This window comes from Eretmochelys imbricata, chromosome 2, assembly GCF_965152235.1.
Source record: "Eretmochelys imbricata isolate rEreImb1 chromosome 2, rEreImb1.hap1, whole genome shotgun sequence".
NCBI classification, from domain to species: Eukaryota; Metazoa; Chordata; order Testudines; family Cheloniidae; genus Eretmochelys; species Eretmochelys imbricata.
The window spans coordinates 10,231,018-10,252,618 of record NC_135573.1 but is presented as its reverse complement, the minus strand read 5'-3'; the positions used below and the strand labels follow the sequence as shown (position 1 = coordinate 10,252,618).

Sequence of the window (21,601 nt, the reverse complement as noted above, 5' to 3'; positions counted from 1 at the left end):
AATCACAACAGCAGGCCATGTCAACACTGTGGGGACTATAGCAGCATAGCTACAGCACCATAGCTGTGCTGGCATAATCCCTTAGCGGAGACACAGTCTGCAGCAACGAAAAGCGGTTTTTCCATCACTATACAAACACCACCTCCCTGAGCAACGGTAGCGAGGGCAACAGAAGCATTCTTCTATCTGGCTACCTACATTTACATCAGGGGCTAGGTCAGCATACCTATGGTGCTCATGGGTGTGCACTGTTCACACCCGAGTGCCATACCTATGCTGACTTAAATTTTAAGAGTAGGCCAGGCGTTAGACATTAATGAAATAAGCCTCATGGTGCCCCATTGTAGTCGGTATTGTTATTCTAATTTTTAGAGATGAAAAAAGTGAGGCAGAGAAAGGTTAAGTAACTTGGCATTTGTGGCATTAACAGAGGAGAAGGTTACTAACCCTGTGCAGTAACTGAGGTTCTTCGAGATGTGTCCCTGTGGGTTTTCCACTGTGGGTGCGGTAGTGCCCCCTGTCCCTGGGATTGGAGATCTTTGGTAGCAGAGCCTATTGGACAGCATGTACACACCTCTCCGTCTTGCGCCATGAGCAGCATCTATATATATCGGTGTGTGGTTCAACCGCCCACACAGTTCCTTCTCTGCTGGAGAGCTTATCTTTCAGCTCCAAAGCAGAGAAGATGAGGGCAGGTAGTGCACCCATAGGGACACACATCTCAAAGAACCTCAGTTACTGCACAGGGTGAGTAACCTCTTCTTCTTCTAGTGAGGTGTCTATGGGTGCTTCACTGTAGGTGACTATAAAGCAGCCCCTAATTGGAGGGCTGTGGCTTAATTAATACAGATGATAGAACAGTGTGTCTTAGTAGGGCATCTGATGCTATGTCATGACTAATCACGCAGAGATGGCTAAAAGTGTCTGCAGATGCCCATGTGGCTGCTTTGAAAACGTTGAGAAAGGCAATCGACGTGGCAAGAGACCAAGTGGAATGTGCTTGAGTTCCAAGAGGAGGCTGTCTATTGTGTAGGTGCTGGGAGAGGTGTATACTCTGCAACATCCACTTGGAAAGACATTGTTTACAAACAGCCGTGCCTTTCAATCTTTCCACTGTTGACAGGAATAAGAGTGGTGACTGTCTGAAAGGTTTAGTTCTGTCCTGATAAAATGCAATGTCACCTCCTGCTGGTTGCTGTTTGGTTTTGAAAGAAGCAGGGAAGGTGGATTGATTGATTTAGATGGAAGGAAGATGGTATTTTGGGTATGGACATAAGGTAACCTTATCTTTATTAAAAATTGTGTACAAGAGTTATGCCATGAGCACGCCAATTTCTCTTACCCATCGAGCAGAGGTAATAATGACAAGAAATGCTGTTTTCATGGATAAATGAATACCAGAGCACATTGCCATTTGAACCAATGGCAGTCTAGTAAGGGAGCGAAGTACCAGGCTGGGGTCCCAAGCTGGAGTGGGATCCCGTATGTGAGGGTAAAGATTTTGGAGGCCTTTCAGAAATCTTTTCATGAATGGGTGGGTGAAAACAGAGTGGCTGTCCATACCAGGGTGAAAGGCCATGATGGTGGCTAAGTGTACATGAAGGGAGCGGGTGGATAATCCCAATCCTTTAAGATGTAAAACATAACCTAGGATGAGCGGTAAGGGGGCGTTCATTGCATTGACATGGTTGGTGGAAAATGCCCTATGAGAAGCTAAAACTAGAAAATTGTAACAAACCTCTCTCTGTCATACATGTCTTGCCATACTACAGTAAAAGCCTCCAGTCCTTAACTTTTCACACACACACACACACACACACACACACACACACACACACTAATTATCCTGAAGCAAAAAACACTTAATATATATACCAACAGGTTTCAACTGAACTTGGATCAAATTAGCTTCATGTGATAATTTACTTCAGACTAAATCTGTTTAAGCATGATTTAAACTGGTGTATGTTTGTTTATATTAGATGTTTCTTCCAGGGTAATTGAATCAATTTATTAACCTCCGTGCAATTTTATTTTACAGACAAAATTTTACATATGTTAGCAGAAACATTAAGGAAAAAAGTCCCTAAACTCTGTCTTGGTCCACATCTTTGTTTTTATTGGGAAGAAGAGGAAAGTTAATTTAAGGTTTTTGTCTAATTGTGAGCCAATTATATATACATAAAAACTATGCTCAGAACACACACGCTGCATGAGATTAAAACATTCTGCCATTAGCCCTTTGTAAACTGTCACAGAGGTCGCAGAAGTCACGGAACCCGTGACTTCCGCAGACCTCCATGGACTTCAGTCCACAGTGGCTGGGAGCTTCAGGGTACCCCCATCTCCCCTGGTGGCCGGGAGCTGCGGGGTACTCCTGCCGCCAAAAGTGGCAGGGATCCCCAGAGCTGGCAGGGGATCCCCAGCAGCTCCTCAGCTGCCACCGCTGTCCTGTAGTATCACACCCAGCCTCTAAGAGGCACTTACAAGAGGTGAGTGTCCCCCGTTATACCAGGGTTCTACCCAACAGCTAACTTATTTAAAAAAGTTTTGTTAGATAACACAGGAGGGAGTTATTTCTGTAAATCGAACAGCTGGAGTTAGTTTAACCTCAGCAACTGATAGCTAAAGCTACGATTTTCTCATAGACATTTTTAGCAAAAGTCATGGACACGTCACGGGCAATTATTAAAAATGTCCATGACAAAACAGGGAGGGAGGAGGGTTGAGCACCCTGCCCTACTGTGGCTGGGAGCTGTGGCTCCTGCCCTGTGGCTGGGAGGGACACCCGCCTGTGGTGGCTGGGGAGCTGCGGGGGATCCCCAGGAGCTCCTCAGCTCTTCAGTGTCTTTTCCCTCCAGCCAATTCACAGAATCAAAATGAATGAACCCATTCCGGTGTAGCCAAGAGTTCAACAAACTGTTGGTCCTCACCAGAGTCTTCAGCCCCATCTCTGGGCTCTTTAAATCCCACCCTTCACTCAGGCTTCTAAACAAGCTTTGTCCCCTTTTCAGGGCTTAGGTCACTTCCCCAGTGACTGGTGGAGGAACCCAGGCCCACCCACTATTACAGTTCCCAACCCAGGGACCCTATAAACAGCAGCCATGTACAGTATTGCTTCCTTTAAGCCCATCAATGAGCTGCTGCTGCCTTCTTTGGGCCTCTTCCCATCTAGTCCCTTTAATCCTAAGGGAGGTAGAAATTTCAGGTCCTCTCTCTTTTAGGTCCAGTAAAGGCAGCCAGTCAAGCTCCTGTGGCCAGAGCAGCACACCCTTCCTCACCCTTCTTGTCCCAGCCAGGAACTGATCACCTCAGGCCCTGCAGCTCCTTTTATCTCAGCATATTGGGCTCTGATTTTATGCTTCCGTGCAGCCTTTCTAGGTAGGCCTGGAGGACCCACCTTTGCTGCTCCTTCCTGGGGGGAAGAGGAGGATATAGTAGGATTGATGGGCCTCCAATAGAGGACCACAAAGGGCCAGGTACACCCCACACACCTGAATACTTCTTCCAAATTATAATTACAGTATTCACTTTGAAGCAAAACACTGGAATTACAGTTCCAAAACTATTTCCTCTATACCCCCCATTTTCATTCTCACAACTTTTGAGGCATTTTTAATTTTTTAACTAAAACCAAAGTTTTTGAGTGCAGGAATTTGAGGTCAGTTTTTGCAAATGTGTGCTCTGGGGAAAGGTAGAGCAAGAATTCTGAGGATCTGCCTGTTGTGTCTTCCCCTGCCAGCTGCAATTGAGGCTTTCCCCATTTTGAGAGGAATATCATCTCTACCCAGAATGCCAGGTCTGACCTCAACTCCATACAGTTGAACAGAAGGAAACCCATAGGAATGGCAAATCTAGATGAGAGATAAATATGTTTCCTGCTGAGAAGTTGTTGCCACACTTAATTCCCTCCACATATCATTTAATACAGACAGACTTTTGAATTTAAAGCATCAAGAGTAGGGCGCCCTTTCACAAACATGTTTGATGACAGTCCCTGCCCTGAAGAGCTTACTCAAGATATAAAATGTAATTAGGACCATTTAAATGCTACCATTAAGCACAAGCAATTTCTCTTAAAAAAAAAAAAACACAAACACACACACACACACACACACACCTAGGTTAATTCAATACTGAGGTTACAGTAAAATAAAAAGTAAGGAACTCAGAGATTCAACACCAGCATTAGCTTATCCACCAGACATATATATGGTATTTTCTATTTGTTTTTTTGGTTAAATGCATATAGTTTAAAATATTTCTATTTGTCACAGAATGGACACTAGAAAATACACAAGCTGGGCAATACCGCTGTTGCCAATTAACTTTTGCAGTATGGGCTTCAATAGGACTTGCCAAACTCATGAAGACAGCTTTAGAAGTTAGAAGTACATTTGCTGAGAATACTTTAGATTAGAGATTCTTGCTTGAGTTAAATTCTGTAGCAACACAGAAGAAGAAATCTTCTTAGAAGTAAACAGATATAAATTTTAAGTGAAGAATTTGATAAAGAGTCTTTTGGTCGCTAAGAATCTTAAATCCTCAATTCATAGTTTTCTTAGATATTAGTTTGTGCTTAAGTAATAATTGTTCGATAAGATGGGGCATAATCCAATTTTTTCTGTAGCACACCTATTTGATATCATAAAATAGTAGACATTTGTATAATCGTAATGACTAGAGGTCTGGTTGAGTTAGGTACTGTACAAACACATTGTAAGGGACAGTTGGAGACAGCGTGGTTTAGCATATGGAACACTGGACTGGTGCTTAGGAAGCCCCAAGGTCTATTCCTAACTCTGCCACTGATCTGCAGTGTGACCTTGAGCAACTCACTTCATCTCTCCAAATCTGTTTCCCTTCTCACCCTTTGTCTATCTTGTCTATTTAAACTGTAAGAAACCTCTTAAGGGTCTCTCACTGAGAATTTGTACAGTATCTAGCACAATGAAGCCCTAATATTAGTTTGAGCCTCTGAGCACTACTATAATGCAAGTCATTAATAATAAACTTGTCCCAACCCTAAAGAGCTTGCATTCTAAATGGACAAGTATTATAATATGAACTCAGACCACAGACACGGTGTGAGTTATTTTATCTGGAATTTGTGTCAGAATGCCATAATAAGACTGGTCTTTGTCTAGGGATTCACTCTAAGTATAAAATCACCTGGTACCTAAAAGGCTTGAAGTCACAATGTGAGAAGCCATTATATTAAAACCTCTGGCTAGAAATTTATTTTTAAAACTTACTTTATCCCTCCCAATAGGAAGTGGCATAGCTGTATAAAGGTTTTTTCTTCCATCAAATACTGGTTTACGATCCCCAAAGATCTGTGTTTTAAAGTGCTGGACCATATGCTCAACTATTTCTCTGAAAATATAAAGAAAATTAAGTTATCACAATTTGAACAGAGTACCAAAAGAACCCCAATATGTTTATGTAATCAAGAGGAAACAAAAAACAATGGCTGTTACATGAAGGGTTATCAACAACTCAGCATGAAAGATCATATTCATTTTATTCATCTGAAGAGTCAACGGAAGTTGATTTTGTTCTATGAAATTTTCTTTGCATAAACTGTTTGTTTCTTGGGACTACTAAATTTGATCCTGATTTCTCATTGGAAAGTTTATAGCCCCAGTGTTTTACCTAGTTTATTCTAGGAGACAGAACACGTACGTAATATAAGCTGCTCTTCTCCATGGCTCTCATCTGCAGAACACAACTGATGGGCTAGGCAGCAGGACAGCATTGGGAAAGGAAGAATTAAGGCGAGGGAATGATTTGGGTCTGTGCACAATGTATACACCAAATTCCTCTGCATCACACTCAAATAACAATCTTGACTCTGACCTCTACTCCTGGTAGAATTCTGCACCACTGGGCATGCGGAGAATTTATGTCCCCCGTAGATTTCTTTGCTTCCCCACAGAAAAAATAAACTTTCTGATGGGAAAGCAAAGGGAAGTCACAAAAGCAGTCATGCAACCCTCCTCAGCAGTATATTTTGGGTGCCCAGGGCAGCCGGCAGAGAGGTAAATCACTGTGGGGCAGAGAGCAGGACTGGGGAAGACCCAGCTGGTGGCTCCTAGCCTGTGCCGGGCTTAGCTGCTAGTCCCTGCTGGGCTGGGGAGGACGGGACTTCCTCTTCCCCTGCACGGCATCTGGGGCTGTGTTAGACCCACCCCTAGATTTCTCCCCCAGCTGTAGGAAGCTCTGCAAACTCTTCCCCCTCCTTCCCTGCACCCAATCGCTCCTCAGCTGCAGGGGGAGGGATCACTGTACAGGGAGCTGCTCTCCCATCCGCCCAACCCCCAAGCATCCGGATCCCCTCATACCCAGACCCTCCCGATGAGCCTCCCTGCAACACCCAGACACCCCACGCCCCCTGCTGAGCTCCAACCACCTTCACCTGGACCCCCCTGCAGAGTCCCATTACCACTGCACCCAGAACCCCCCCACCCCAACAAGCCCCTATGCATCCAGATCCCGCCCCGCACCTGGATCCCTCACTGGGCCACCCGCACCCAGACTGCCCCACACATAACCTTCTCAATCTACACCTGGATCCCCCCACACTAAGCCTCTCCACATTTGGATCCTGCCTTGCTGAGCCTGCCTGCCCACACTGCTACACTTGGCACAGAAGGGCATGGCTCTGGGGCAAGCCGGACCTTGTGCGGTGTCAGGGTTGGGTGCAGCATCACTGCTGGGTCCACGTCCTGGGGGAAGCTGCACAGAGATCTCCCACCTCTTTGCAGTCAGTGGCCTGTGCTCCCCAATACCATGATGGAGCCTCCACATTTATTTGACAAATAAAATTTGCAGAATTTTAAAATATTTTGCACAGAATTTTTTGGCACAGAATGCCCTCAGGAGTAGGTGGGCTCGTACTTTTTCATGTAACAACAACAGCATTTACCAGTACATATAACTATTAAGACTACAAATTAAAAAGTGTGATTGGAATTATAGGTTGTGCATTAGAGTATGATGCAGAGGAATTTGGAATGTGTATTGTAGCTGGTTATATGTCAGATATGCAAATGAGTTTGTAGTGGAATTTGTAGTCTACTGGAATTATTTTATTCCAGACATCTGGGTTTAAATCTCTTGAAGGACATCACTGAGACTATAAGTACATTTAAGTTGAAATCCATGAGGCACTTCATCTTGAAAATCTAGTTAACATGGGAGGTACACAGTAGAGTGGTATGTGCCAGTACAAAACCCTAAGACAGAAGTCTGAGTGCGTTTAAGTAGTGTGAAGAATGAATATTGCCTTAATTGGTGATTTCCTTGACATTTCATAAATTTAGATTTTTTTTAAGGCAAGAAGGGACCATTTTTATTATCAAGTCTGCCCTCCATAACATAGACAATAAAACTGCACTCAGTAATTTCAGCATCAAACCTGTAACTTCTGATTTCGCTATGACATACTGTTTTAGAAAGATAACCACTTTGATTCCTCTTATCTCCTCCAAAGAGATCCTCTTAGATTTAAATACTTCAATAGAGAATCCACTACATTACTAGGTAAATTGTTCTGATGGTTAATAACACTCACTATTACAATTTTATGCCTTATGAATTTCTCCAACTTTGTCTTCCAACCATCTTTCGTAGTGGTGTCCATGGGATTTGGGGTTGAGCAATATTAACTGTAAGCAAATTAAGTTTTCTGTTTGAGTCTGAAGCAAAAAATTCAGACTTCACTAGGTTTGTAAATAAATTCTTTTTTCTTCCCACGCTGCATTGGGAAAACAGACATAGCGTGGAATTATGAAAAGTGCAAATAGGATCTTCATTTCCAGTAAACGGTATCTCTTCATCCAGGTTCTTACAACGGCCTTCATCACCGTATCATGATGGCTACTGATGAGTAAAGGCAGATCTGAGCAAACAGTTATATGTATTCAACATTATACTGGTAAGCAACTACCTGTTGTGAACATGATTTTCCCTGATCTGCACTGACGTGGTCACTATTACGTCAGTTGCCAAGATTCTTCATAATTTTTAAACAACCTCCACTTAGATTTTTTTCAAGTACTCTCTTACACTGATGCAACTCCACTGAAATCAATAGAGTTGCACTGGTGGAAGAAGAGAAATTGGTCCAATGAAGTTACTACACAGTGTAGATCTTAGCCCATTATGTTTGTTTTTAAGTTTTTAAAATATTACATTTAAAAATACTCCAACAGAGCAGGAAGATGCAGTATAGAACAGCTATTTGTATTCCATGCATGTTAAATATTGTCTAATAAGAGTGCAGTTAGGTTAAAAAAAATTCTACATTTGTAAGTTGCACTTTCATGACAAAGAGATTGCACTACAATACTTTTAACAGGTGAATTGAAAAATACAATTTTTTTTGCTTCCCTGGCCATCAGTAATTTGCAAAATTGATCCATACCTTTTTGGCCTCGCTATCTGTATTCACTTGCATATCTTCCATTAATACAGAAGATGATGGAGGGTAATTTCTTACCTGTTATAATTTAGTTTCTCCAAAGTCCTCTTATACCAGCACAGACAAATGGGTTTACTTCCCCCTGTCAGTAGGTGAAGACAGGAAAACAAGTTGTTGGTAATATCACCTCCCCTTTTAAGGGGCTTGCTAGCTGACTCCACTTAGTTATGAACTAAGCAGTAAACAACAATGGTCAAATTCACAGCTTGTACAAACTGGAATAACTCCACTCAAGCTAATGGAGTTTTGCCTGCTTATGCCACCAGTAATTTTGGATCAAAAGCTGAAAACTTCACTCAAAATAAGCTACAACCACCGCAAAAGTCAGGTGGGATTTCTAGGTTGGTACAGGAAGACTTGGAGAAACCAAACTAACAGAAATAATGCTTGCTGATAGATATCACAAAGCAGGATGTATTCAAATGGGAAGATACTACCACATCTGATGAACAACAAGGATATCCATGTCCCCAGGTGCCCTAAGTGAAAGCCTGTACAGGACCCTAGCTTCTTAAAAGTTCCTCTTTTTTAAAAGTGTAAATGGAGGGAAAACATAAATAAAACTGGGGGAATGCAAAGTATAACGATATTACCGGTTAACTCTTCTTGGGCATTTCTCTGGCTTTATATCCAATTCATAATGGTAGATATCAATTTTAGGAATGTCCATTTCAAAGAAGTTGGCCTGTAGTTTGATTGTTCTTCCAGAAGTACCAAAATCTGGTCGAGGAGGAGGTTTAAAGGCATATCCCTGTATTGGTGGTGGCAATGGTGGAGGAGGTGCAAGCACTGAAAGGGGGGGGGGGGGGAGGGGAAAAAAAAAAGCACAAATTAAAATATCCATCACAAAAATTATCCACATTAGGTACATGCAGTGAGAAGAGTAACACACACACACACACACACACACACACACGTTCAATACCATTTTAAAAATGCATTTTTAAACCTAGTCTTCATCCCTTGCTTTTTTTAAAATAGTGAATTAACAGATGAAAACCTGTATCCTGGGCTGGAAGCCAGCAAACCTGGACTCACCTGTTCCCCAACTGATGTTAACTACTCTGTATATTTCACAACCCTTTTTACTGAACAAGGCCACAGGAGGTAGGTTAGCATTCTGTCCTTTTACAGGTGAGTTAACGGAGCACCTGGGAAGCTAAACAAGAACTTCTTTAAGGGCTGGAACTAGGACCCAGTTGTCTAATATGGAGAACCTAAAGCTCATTACTTAGTCACAGTGCTCCTCACAAAATTAGTATGCTAAATCTTTTGTGCTTGGCTTCAGTATTTGCTAAACGGAGCTATGCCCAAATACTCAAGCCAAGCACAAAGACCTCGCATTCTAAACTACATTAAAAATAGTAGTTAAGGTTGCAAACCTAAGGGTTAAAAAATGCCAGGAAATGCCAGAATTCAGGTTTTCTGTACAGACTTCTAATGTGACATTGGACAAGTCACTTAAACCTAAACCTTTAAAAGGAGATTTAGGCACCTAAATCAGGCAGAGTGCTGAGCGCAGCAATGCCTAAATACCTTTAAGGCCCAGATTTTTAAAGCAAAAGTTTCTGGAGGTAGCCACTGTGTGCGCCTCATTTTCTGGATGAGGATTTGAGACTCAAAAGACCTAATTTTCAGAAGCAGAGAACACAACTCCTACTCTTACTGGGAGTTAGTGTAAACTGAGGTTACTCAGCACCTCTGAGAAACAATTAGGCCACAGGTGTCGCTGTCACTGAGGACCCAACATTAGCAAATTTTGGCCTTAATCTGTCTCTCAGCTCCTCAGTTGTAAAAGGGGAATAACTTCCTACTTCACAGGAGTGTTATGAAGATAAATTAATTAATGTTTGAGACACCAGATACTATGGTGATGAGCACAATACAAAAGTACAAGAGGATTTTTTTTTTAAAATGTATTCAGGTGCAGCTTTTGAGGCCACATATTCAGTGATGAGGATAAGAAGAAATATTGAATAGATGCCTGTTGCAGTGAATGAAGCAGAGGTTCCTGTGAAAAAGATATGTGGTTGTGTAATCAAAGTGTTATAATTAATATACATGAGGGGGCATAATTAAGGTTACCCAGGCACAGAGAACATAATCCCTCACCCTACGTTTTTATAAATTATTGTTTAATGAATTAGAAATGGCTTCCCTTTTTACTGTAGCATAAAAATGAAGACTGAAGAAAAAATAAGACAGGTCATTGCTCAAAGGAGATAAGTAATGTTTATTAAACAGCAGTTTTAGCCTGGGAAGCAGCTAACCTATATGAAAATAGATACACATGGTTTAGCTTTACCACCAACAGATGGGAATTGACTTTTCTTTTGGGGAAAAAAGATTGAAAACAGTGATTTAAAGAAATTTTTTAGATTACTGCTTTAAATGAAGAATTTAAAACCAAGATATCCTGTGCAAAATGCACTACAATAATCCAGTCTGGAGCCGACAGGAAATCCAGCCATAAAAGAGCCCTAATTTAAATACTAAAGTAAGCCAACTTTGATTAATAAGGTGCTAGTATACTGTCCCCAGTAAAAAGAGGAGTTTATTATGAAAAAACACAGAAAACAAATTTGACCTTTCTACAATAGTTCATCTAGTCTCTGGAAACCAAAAGATTCACATCACAAATGTCCCAGTACAAATGTCTAAGTGCTGTAGTTTCTGTGGAAAAGGGAAGCGACAGACACTAGAATAGTGTTAGCTACATGGCCCATTTTAAAAGCCATAGGAAACTTCAGATTACATTATTCCACAAAAAACTGCTATAATAAAATTGAGCAGCACACAAATTACAATCAACATTTAGGAATCCTACTCTAACCCAAAAGACAGACTTGAGGTAGATTTTCTTCCACCCCAATTAAAATGGAAACCCTGGTGCAACCCTAACTGTGGTGGCACCACCACTCCATCAGAATCTTGCTGCACAACACGAGAGCCAGGAGTAGAGTTAGGGGAACACACTGGACTCATGTGTTGGCCAAGAGGTTCCCAGTATACAGTGCCCCACGACATGAGCTGCTTTTACATATTCAAAATGCTCTAAAATCCACAGGTATACGGAGATTAGTACATCCTGACAACAGTTTTCAGAGGTGTGAACTCATCCATTCATCTTATAAGGTGTTCTCCTCCCCATTCCAAAAAGTCTACCTTAGTCCCTGGTGTTGAATACTCATTTTCGAGATAATCTCGTACCTTAAATTTGTGTCTTTAAACCCAGGAAGTACAGAGTTATTTCACCTTAATTAGTTATTTCCTGGTTTCCAGATGTTTAAATACTGGTGCCTTCGAGGTCTGAGGAACTGCTGGTCAACCATAACTCTGCATTAAATGTGGTTTTTGGCAATAAATTACTCCAATTTCTGTGTTTAGACATGACCTTAGTTCAGATAGAAAGGTTCCAAACTAGTTATGCCTAAGGGCTTGTCTACACAATGAAATTTATCTGAATAGTTATTGTGTCAGATATGGCAATTTCCTCTAACATCCTGGGCAAATCTTATTAAGTTAAGCATTATTCTATTAATTATAAGTATTTTAGTTCAATATATTAAAAATGCAAATGCTGATGTATTATGGTGGAATCATATGCAACTTCTTCATACGCAGGACTAATGTAAACCCTGGCAAGTGTTATGAGTTTCAGAGAACTCTCTTAAGGCAAGATCAAATTTTCAGTTGAGTAAATTTACTAGGAAATACTTGGGAGGACGGGAATGCAAATTACCCATCTCTGGACCCATCCTTTTGAAGCTGAAGGAAGTGCCCTGTGGAAAAACCCATTGTCTGCTAGCATCTGTTAGGTGAGAAAAGATCAAAGGCCTGATCTACATTAGGAAATTAGGTCAATATAACTATGTTGCTCGGGCATGTGAAAAATCCACACCCCTGAGCGATGCAGTTAAACCAGCCTAACCCCAGGTGTAGACAGTGCTAGGACGATGGGAGAATTCTCCTGTTGACCTAGCTGCCACCTCTTGGAGAGGCTGAGTACCTACACTGATGGGAGAAACCCTCCTGTCAACATAGATAGTGTCTTCACTGTAGCTATGCAGCTGTGCTGCCGTAGCAGTTTATGTGCAGACAAGCCCCAAGACTTGAATGAGAAACAGAAGGAAATCTCAGATTCATGGGCATACTTGTTCTGAGCTAACAGCTATTCTGAATTTGTGACAACAGAAAAACCCCTAGGTGGGGTCTGAAGGACTTTTCACCAGCCAGAGCCCTTATTGGAGTCAGGGAGTGATATCTGGTAACCTTATTAAAAGTGTGTGTAGATTCTTTTATTGTTTTTAATATGTTTTCTCTAATGCTTTTACCTTAAGAATATGTAATATAATTTATGGAGAAGATAGTATGATGGGATAACATGATTTTGGCAATTAATTGATCTTTAACTATTCATGATAAATAGGCCCAATGGCCTGTGATGGGATGTTAGATGGGGTGGGATCTGAGTTACTACAGAGAATTCTTTCCTGGGTGTCTGGCTAAGGAGTCTTGCCCACATGATCAGGGTTCAGCTGATAGCCATATTTGGGGTTTGGAAGGAATTTTCCTCCAGGGCACATTGGAAGAGGCCTTGGGGTTTTTTTTGTTTCCTTCCTCTGCAGCACGGGGCGTGGGTCACTTGCTGGAGGATTCTCTGCACCTTGAAGTCTTTAAACCATGATTTGAGGACTTCAATAGCTCAGACGTAGGTGAGAGGTTTATCGCAGGAGTGGGTGGGTGAGATTCTGTGGTCTGCATTGTGCAGCAGGTCAGACTAGACGATCATAATGGTCCCTTCTGACCTTCATATCTATGAATCTATAAGAATGGCCATACTGTGTCAAGGATCCCCCTAGCCCAGTATCTAGTGCTCCAGAGAGAATGAACATAACAGGTCAGTTATCAAGTGATCCATCCCTTGTCATCCAGTCCCATCTTCTGGCAGTCAGAGGTTAAGGAACACCCAAAGCATAGGTGGCATCCTGACCATCTTGATTGACCAGCCATTGATTGACCTATCCTCTGTGAACTTCTCTAATTAGTTTTTGAACCCACTCACACTCTTGGCCTTCACAACATACCCTGGCAACATGTTCCACAGGTTGACTCACTGCGTTCTATTTGTTTTAAACCTGATGCCTATTAATTTCATAGGGTGACCTCCGGTTCTTGTGTTATGTGAAGAGGCAAATAACACAACCTTATTCAGTTTCTCCACACTATTCATGATTGTATAGACCTCTATCATATCCCCTCTTAGTCATCTCTTTTCCAAGCTGAATATTCGCAGTCTTTTTAATCTCTCCTCATATGGAGGCTGTTCCACATCCCTAATCATTTTTGTTGCCATTCTCTGTATCTTTTCCAATTCTATTATATCATTTTTAGATGGAATGACCAGAACTACATACAATATTCAGGGTGTGGACATATATAGTGGTATTATATTTTCTGTTTTATTATCTAGCCCCTTCCTAATTGTTCCTAACAGTGTTAGCTTTTTTGACTGCTGCTGCACATGGAGCAGATGTTTTCGGAAAGCCATCCATGACTCTAACCCTTCTTTCTTGAGTGGTAACAGCTAATTTAGACCCCATCATTTTGTGTATATATAGTTGGGATTAAGTTTTCCAATGTGCATTACTTTGCCTTTATCAACACTAATTTTCATGTGCCATTTTTGATGCCCAGCCGCTCAGTTTTTTAAGATTCCTTTGTAACTTCGCAGGCAGCTTTGGACTAACTATCTTGGGTAATTTTGTATTGTCTGCGAACTTTACCACCTCAATATTTACCCTTTTTCCAGATTATTCATGAATATGTTGAACAGCACTGGTCCCAGTACAAATCCTTGAGAGAGCCCACTATTTATCACTCTTCACTGTGACAACTGACCATTTTTTCCTACTCTTTTTTTCTATCTTTCAAGCAGTTACTGATCCATAAGAGGAACTTCCCTCTTATCCCAATTAGAAAAGGAATACTTGTGGCACTTTAGAGACTAACCAATTTATTTGAGCATAAGTGTTCGTGAGCTACAGCTCACTTCATCAGATACATAGTGTGGAAAGCGTAGAAGATCTTTTTATACACACAAAGCATGAAAAAAAACCTCCCCCCACCCCACTCTCCTGCTGGTAATAGCTTATCTAAAGTGTCCATTCTCCTTACACTGTGTATGATAATCAAGGTGGGCCATTTCCAGCACAAATCCAGGGTTTAACAAGAACATCTGGGGGGGGGGGGGGGGGGGGGAGAAAAAACAAGGGGAAATAGGTTACCTTGCATAATGACTTAGCCACTCCCAGTCTCTATTCAAGCCTAAGTTAATTGTATCCAATTTGCAAATGAATTCCAATTCAGCAGTCTCTCGCTGGAGTCTGGATTTGAAGTTTTTTTTGTTGTAGGAAACTACAATCCATCGGTGATCTTCCTGATAACACCATCCTGGCCACTATGGATGTAGAAGCCCTCTACACCAACATTCCACACAAAGATGGACTACAAGCTATCAAGAACACTATCCCCGATAATGTCACGGCTAACCTGGTGGCTGAACTTTTTGACTTTGTCCTTACCCATAACTATTTTACATTTGGGGACAATGTATACCTTCAAATCAGCAGCACTGCTATGGGTACCCGCATGGCCCCACAGTATGCCAACATTTTTATGGCTGACTTAGGGGATGAGAGCTGAGGAAGCGTTGTTCTAACGCCCCTACTCTACTTGCGCTATATTGATGACATCTTCATCATCTGGACCCATAGAAAAGAAGTCCTTGAGGAATTCCACCATGATTTCAACAATTTCCATCCCACCATCAACCTCAGCCTGGTCCAGTCCACACAAGAGATCCACTTCCTGGACACTACAGTGCTAATAACGATGGTCACATAAACACCACCCTATACCGGAAACCTACTGACAGCTATTCCTACCTACATGCCTCCAGCTTTCACCCTGACCACACCACACGATCCATCGTCTACAGCCAAGCTCTGCGATACAACTGCATTTGCTCCAACCCCTCAGACAGAGACAAACACCTACAAGATCTCTATCAAGCATTCTTACAACTACAATACCCACCTGCGGAAGTGAAGAAACAGACTGATAGAGCCAGAAGAGTTCCCAGAAGTCACCTACTACAGGACAGGCCTAACAAAGAAAATAACAGAACGCCACTAGCCGTCACCTTCAGCCCCCAACTAAAACCCCTCCAACGCATTATTAAGGATCTACAACCTATCCTGAAGGATGACCCAACACTCTCACAAATCTTGGGAGACAGGCCAGTCCTTGCTTACAGACAGCCCCCCAACCTGAAGCAAATACTCACCAGCAACCACACACCACACAACAGAACCACTAACCCAGGAACCTATCCTTGCAACAAAGCCCGTTGCCAACTGTGCCCACATATCTATTCAGGGGACACCATCACAGGGCCTAATAACATCAGCCACACTATCAGAGGCTCGTTCACCTACTCATCCACCAATGTGATATATGCCATCATGTGCCAGCAATGCCCCTCTGCCATGTACATTGGTTGAACTGGACAGTCTCTACGTAAAAGAATAAATGGACACAAATCAGATGTCAAGAATTATAACATTCATAAACCAGTCGGAGAACACTTCAATCTCTCTGGTCACGCGATTACAGACATGAAAGTTGCGATATTACAACAAAAAAACTTCAAATCCAGACTCCAGCGAGAGACTGCTGAATTGGAATTCATTTGCAAATTGGATACAATTAACTTAGGCTTGAATAGAGACTGGGAGTGGCTAAGTCATTATGCAAGGTAACCTATTTCTCCTTGTTTTTTCCTACCACCCCCCCCCCAGACGTTCTTGTTAAACTCTGGATTTGTGCTGGAAATGGCCCGCCTTGATTATCATACACATTGTAAGGAGAGTGGTCACTTTAGATAAGCTATTACCAGCAAGAGAGTGGGGTAGGGGAAGGTATTTTTTCATGCTTTGTGTGTATAAAAAGATCTTCTACACTTTCCACAGTATGCATCCAATGAAGTGAGCTGTAGCTCATGAAAGCTTATGCTCAAATAAATTGGTTAGTCTCTAAGGTGCCACAAGTACTCCTTTTCTTTTTGCGAATACAGACTAACATGGCTGTTACTCTGAAACTTATCCCAATTGCCTGCCTTCGATGAGGGACATTGTCAAAAGCTTTCTTGAGTCCAGTACACTATCCACTGGATCACTCTTGTCTAAAGTTTGCTGACCTCCTTAAAGAATTCTCAGAGATTCGTAAAAGGAAGACATGCCTCAAAGCTGCGTTGACTCTTCCCCAACGTACCATGTCCATCTATGAAGCTGATAATTCTTTACTATAGTTTCAGCCAATTAGCCTAGTACTGAAGGTAGGCTTAGCAGCCTATAATTTGCCAAGTTTGCCTCTGAAGCCTTTTTTAAAAATTGGCATATTAGCTATCTGACAGTCATCTGGTAAAGACACTTATTTTAAGTGATAGGTCACATACCACACTTCTTTCAAAACTGATGGGTGAATACCATCTGGCCCTGGTGACTTATCATGGTTTAATTTATCAATTGGTTCTATCGGCTCCTCTATAGGCAACTCAGTCTGGGACAGTTCCTCATATTTGTCACCTAAAAAGAACGGCTCAGGTGTGGGAATCTCCCTCATATCCACTGCAGTGAAGATGCACGCAAAGAATTAATTTAGCTTCTTCACAACAGCCTTGTCTTCCTTGAGTATCTCAATTCACTAGTGGCTGTTTCGCAGGCTTCCTGCTTCTGATGTACTTTAAAAAAAATAAAAGCAAAAAAAAAAACAAACAAAAAAACCCCCCGCTGTTAAATTAAGTCTTTTGCTAGCTACTCTTCAAATTCTTTTGGGCCTGCTTAACTGCACTTACACACTTGACTTGCCAGAATTTAAATTCCTTTCTATTTTCCCCACTAGGATTTAACTTCCAATTTTTAAAATGTTGTTTTGCCTTTAAGTGCCTTTTACTTTGTTGTTTAGCCATGATGGCATTTTTTGGTTCTCATACTGCGTTTATTTTGTTTATTGTATACATATAGCTTAAGGTTTAGCGGTATTAAAGTGCTTCCCAAACTGGAGTCAACCCCTGGGAGTTCGCGAAATGTTACAGGGGGTTCTCGGGAAAAAATTCCCTAATGGCGGACAGAGCTGTCCCTACAGGCCCCGGGCAGCATGGGGCCAGCAGCATGGAGCCCCTGGACTTCCAAGAGCTAAGCAGATCAAAGCAAGCATATCTATCGCACTGAGGAGATTTAAACTTCAAAACTCCTTATAAGAAGTGGAAAGGGAGGTGGATATTTTTTGCTGTTTTTAAAATTAAACAGGCAGCTAGTATTGTTTTTAAAATTATTATGAACAAGTTTAAGCTTTGTTGTAATGTGCATTGTTTGCCTGGACTGCTCAAGACCTGAATGCTTGTGTAAGAGAAACTCTGAATTGGCTTCTTAAATACCTTCATGCTGTTTCACATCTGATACTCCTTGATGAAACCTAGGAGCCTTGTCTTATAACAGGCTTATTCAAAGTGATACAAGCTACAAAAGTGAGATCTTGGAAGAGTGTTGCCGTTTTCATAATGTAATAAAAATACTATAATGATAAATAGTGTGTAATAAACCTGTCATAAAAACAAATTTTACAGTTCCAAGATCACTGTTTTTATAATTTATACTCAGGTAAAGGAGAAAATCCCTGTAAATATTCATTTTTAGGAGTGGGTTCGTGAGACTTGACATTTTAGCGAAAGGGGTTCACAGGTTGCTAAAAGTTTGGGAACCACTGCTCTATTACGATTTTAAAAAGTTTCCATGCAACTTGCAGGCAGTTCACTCTTGTAACTGTTCCTTTTCATTTCCATTTAACTAGTCTCCTCATTTTTGTGTAGGCTCCCCTTTTTTAAGTTAAATGCTCCTGCGGTGGATGTCCTTGGCATTCCCCACACCCCAATAAGGATGTTAAATTTAATTACATTATGGTCACTATTACCGGCTCCTCCCCAGCACCTCACCCAAATCTGTCTAGATGTCATGAGAGGTCTACAACCTTCAAACCCGTAGCCAATTCACCATGTGGTTCTCCCAGTCATCACAAACCCAGCTATCTACATTTCTAATAATTGACTCTCACATTACTATTACTTGTCTCTTCCTAATAACAGGGGTCCCCTCCCCTGGATAGGTATCCTCAGTGTGAGAGGACACCATGACATCATCTGGAAGGAGGGTCCAACTATGGAATTGTTTCCCTCCACTGCAGCTTGATGCTCTCATTCCTCGAGACTTCCATCCTCCTCAACAGCACAGATGCTGTCAGACTGAGGATAGGACCGCTGTACTATGTCCTGGAAAGTCTCGGTTATGTACCTCCCTGTCTCCCTTACTTCCTCCAGTTCAGCCACTGTGGTCTCAAGAGCCCGTATTTAGACTCTGAGGGCCATGAGCTGCTTGCACCAAATGCACACATATGCCACTGGCCCACAAGGCAGGCAATGATTCATGTGCTGGCTTAGAAAGAGTTGTGTGGTAACTCATAGCTGTGGCATTTACCCTTGAAGAGAAAGCAAAGCAGCGGAGCTGGCCTGTTTAGGCAGTCTGACTTTGCTGGGGAATTCACAGTGAAGACAGGGAACTGTGCAATCTGGGAATACCGGTCAGGAAGGAGAGAGGGTGCATGTCTCCACACAAGAGAGAGGTGATGGCTAGGGAGCCAGAAAATTAAGAGTGGGTGCCCTTGCCGTTGAGGGTGCCTTTCCCCTCGGGGGGAAAATACAGATGCAGTTGCCTTCCACTGTCAAAGTTTTACCAGGATAATTATGCCTGTAAATTTCCAAGTATAGACATGCCCTAACTTGTATTTAATAGTCAGATGTTTTCTTAGCGTGTAAAGGAAATTTTAGAGTTTGGTTAGCAAGATCTGGGTGAGTAGGCTGGGTTACTTAGTGACCTTGTTTTTAATATTTTAATGTCCAAATTTTCTATCAAGGGAAGAAAATTTTAGGAACCTTCAAAATAAACTTTCTTTATGCAGTGAGAGATCTTGATAGCTGGACTGTATTAATTCTCTCAGCCAATAGAGCAGACACCTCCTCTGGAGGAGCAGTGCAGATGTCTCCATATGCATGCAGCAATATCCGGGGTGTGGCAACTACCTTTAGTGTCATTTCAACAAAGGAGTCTTTTAAGCTGCTGCAGCTGCAAAATTTCTCTAGCAGTGTTCTTTTCATATTTAATTCTGCAGTTTAATTTTTGCTTATTTGAGATCATAAAAGTGAACTGAACAAGTTGCCTGTGTTGCTATAGGAGAACTTACAGAAACCAAGCTAAGGGCATGTCCAGTCTAGAATAAGAAGATGTAGGTAACAAAGACAGGCCCAATTTCATTCCAGTAAGTGCATCTTTATCTTGCTAACCTTTCTAGAATATTTGAAACAGATGTTTCCTTACTCCCAACTTGCTGCCAGATAAGACTCATAGTACATCCTCTCATTTGCTAATCAAGGCAGGATGACAGCCAACAAGAATCTTATTTTAGCACCTTCAGCCAGTGAGGTTCTCCCTTCTCTCTCTTCGCAGTCTTCCTTCCTCCTTAGCTGTCTTCCCCTGCCTAGCAAAATTTCCTGTCCACTCCACTAGCGCAATCACCTCCTTCTGGACTAAAGTGGGAGGAGAGCAAGACTTAGAGGGCAAACTGTGCAAAGCAGTCAACTGGCTCATTCCAGTCACACCCTGAGCGTACTATCTGGACAGGACTGCATAAGATAAGCTTTCAGATGGCAAGTGCTTAAGGGAGTTCTTTCTGTGCAGTCTTAGGTCTATTTTGTCTGAGCAGAAGAATAGAGAGAATTGTTCTACCTCTTTTATTGTTCAGATTGATCAGTTTTCTCCCCACCCATACCCACTCTCCTTCCTAACTGCCAATGATGTCCAAACCTTGTCAGTTCATTTGCTGTGTTGGGTTGGGTCACTGCTAGATGACCATTTCTGTGCAGTGGTGAGCCACACAACAAAAACAGTCCTCTTATCTATTAATTGTGCTCTGTGGTGTGATGAAACCTGGGCAGACACCCTGGATTGGTCACTACCTGCTTGAGTGACAGATGTGGACAACATACCAATGTTCTCCAGTGGTGAGAAACCAGTGATCACTTGAAGTAATATATGGAAAATGCACTCCAATTCAAACTGAACTAGTTTGTCGAAAACAGATGAGTCTAGCACAGCAGTTCTCTAGCTCTCATTCTGTGGAATGCTTCATAAGGGTCTGTGAGACTGCATGTTCATCTCTCCTCTCAGCACCTCACCCCCTCACAGACTCGTTCTCAAAAATGTTTCATTAACTAAAAGGAAAGGCTCCATGATGGACCTTTTTTAAGATTCATTGGCCAACTCAGTAACACCACCAGACATCTGACAGTGATTTTTGATATCAACACCTCCAAGACCATTAAAAAAACACAGTTGCTAAAAAGTCATCCTCCTGCTCATTTTTCTCACTGGTTTAATCTCTCCATTGGCTTCTCATTTTCCACTCATCAAGTTTAAGCTTAACCTCCCCTTTAAGACATCTTACAATTTTGGTCTTCTCTAGTTATCTGCTCTTGCGTCTTAAATTTCACCCCTTCACTGCACCAGTGATGCAAGCTACAACCACCACTTGTTCACATCTCCCACAAGAGTCTCTGTGCATTCTTCCACCTTGCCCTTCATGCATGGAACACCTTTCCCATAAAGCTACTATACCCTCCTCCTTCAAAACTTTCCTCATTTCTACCATGATACCTACAGGAAATCATACAATAGACAAAGAGCCAGTGGGAATTACTGACATTTATACAGAGATCGTTTAAATGTTAAATGATTCAGACCATCAAGTTATGAACATAGTGATTCTATGTTGTCTTTTTTCTTTTTACCCAGCACTTCTCTCCTATTGGTTTGCTTGCTGGATCTTGTTTCAAGCCCAATGGTAAACTCTTTTGGGACAGGGAGTGTCCCTTACTTTGTACAGTGCCTAGCCTAAAGGAGCATCAATTTTGATTGGGGCCTTTGAATGCTAATACAAAACAAAAAC

The 21,601-nt window shown here is 41.8% G+C and overlaps 1 protein-coding gene across 4 annotated transcripts in view; it reads right to left on the bottom strand.

Annotated features, from left to right (window-relative positions):
• The window catches only part of AGO2 (argonaute RISC catalytic component 2), a 108,346-nt gene that overhangs the window by 66,437 nt on the left and 20,308 nt on the right, over positions 1 to 21,601 (bottom strand). For 2 of the 4 annotated variants that reach the window (XM_077809751.1, XM_077809752.1), the window contains exons 2-3: positions 9,079 to 9,274; positions 5,256 to 5,376 (exon numbers count right to left, since the gene is read on the bottom strand). The exons of 1 other annotated variant lie outside the window; for it this stretch is intronic. In XM_077809751.1, the coding sequence (XP_077665877.1) occupies positions 5,256 to 5,376; positions 9,079 to 9,274 (317 nt within the window). Of the gene's footprint in view, positions 1 to 5,255; positions 5,377 to 8,503; positions 8,568 to 9,078; positions 9,275 to 21,601 lie in introns of those variants that run through there. One more of the 4 variants, XM_077809753.1, reaches the window with a different exon arrangement.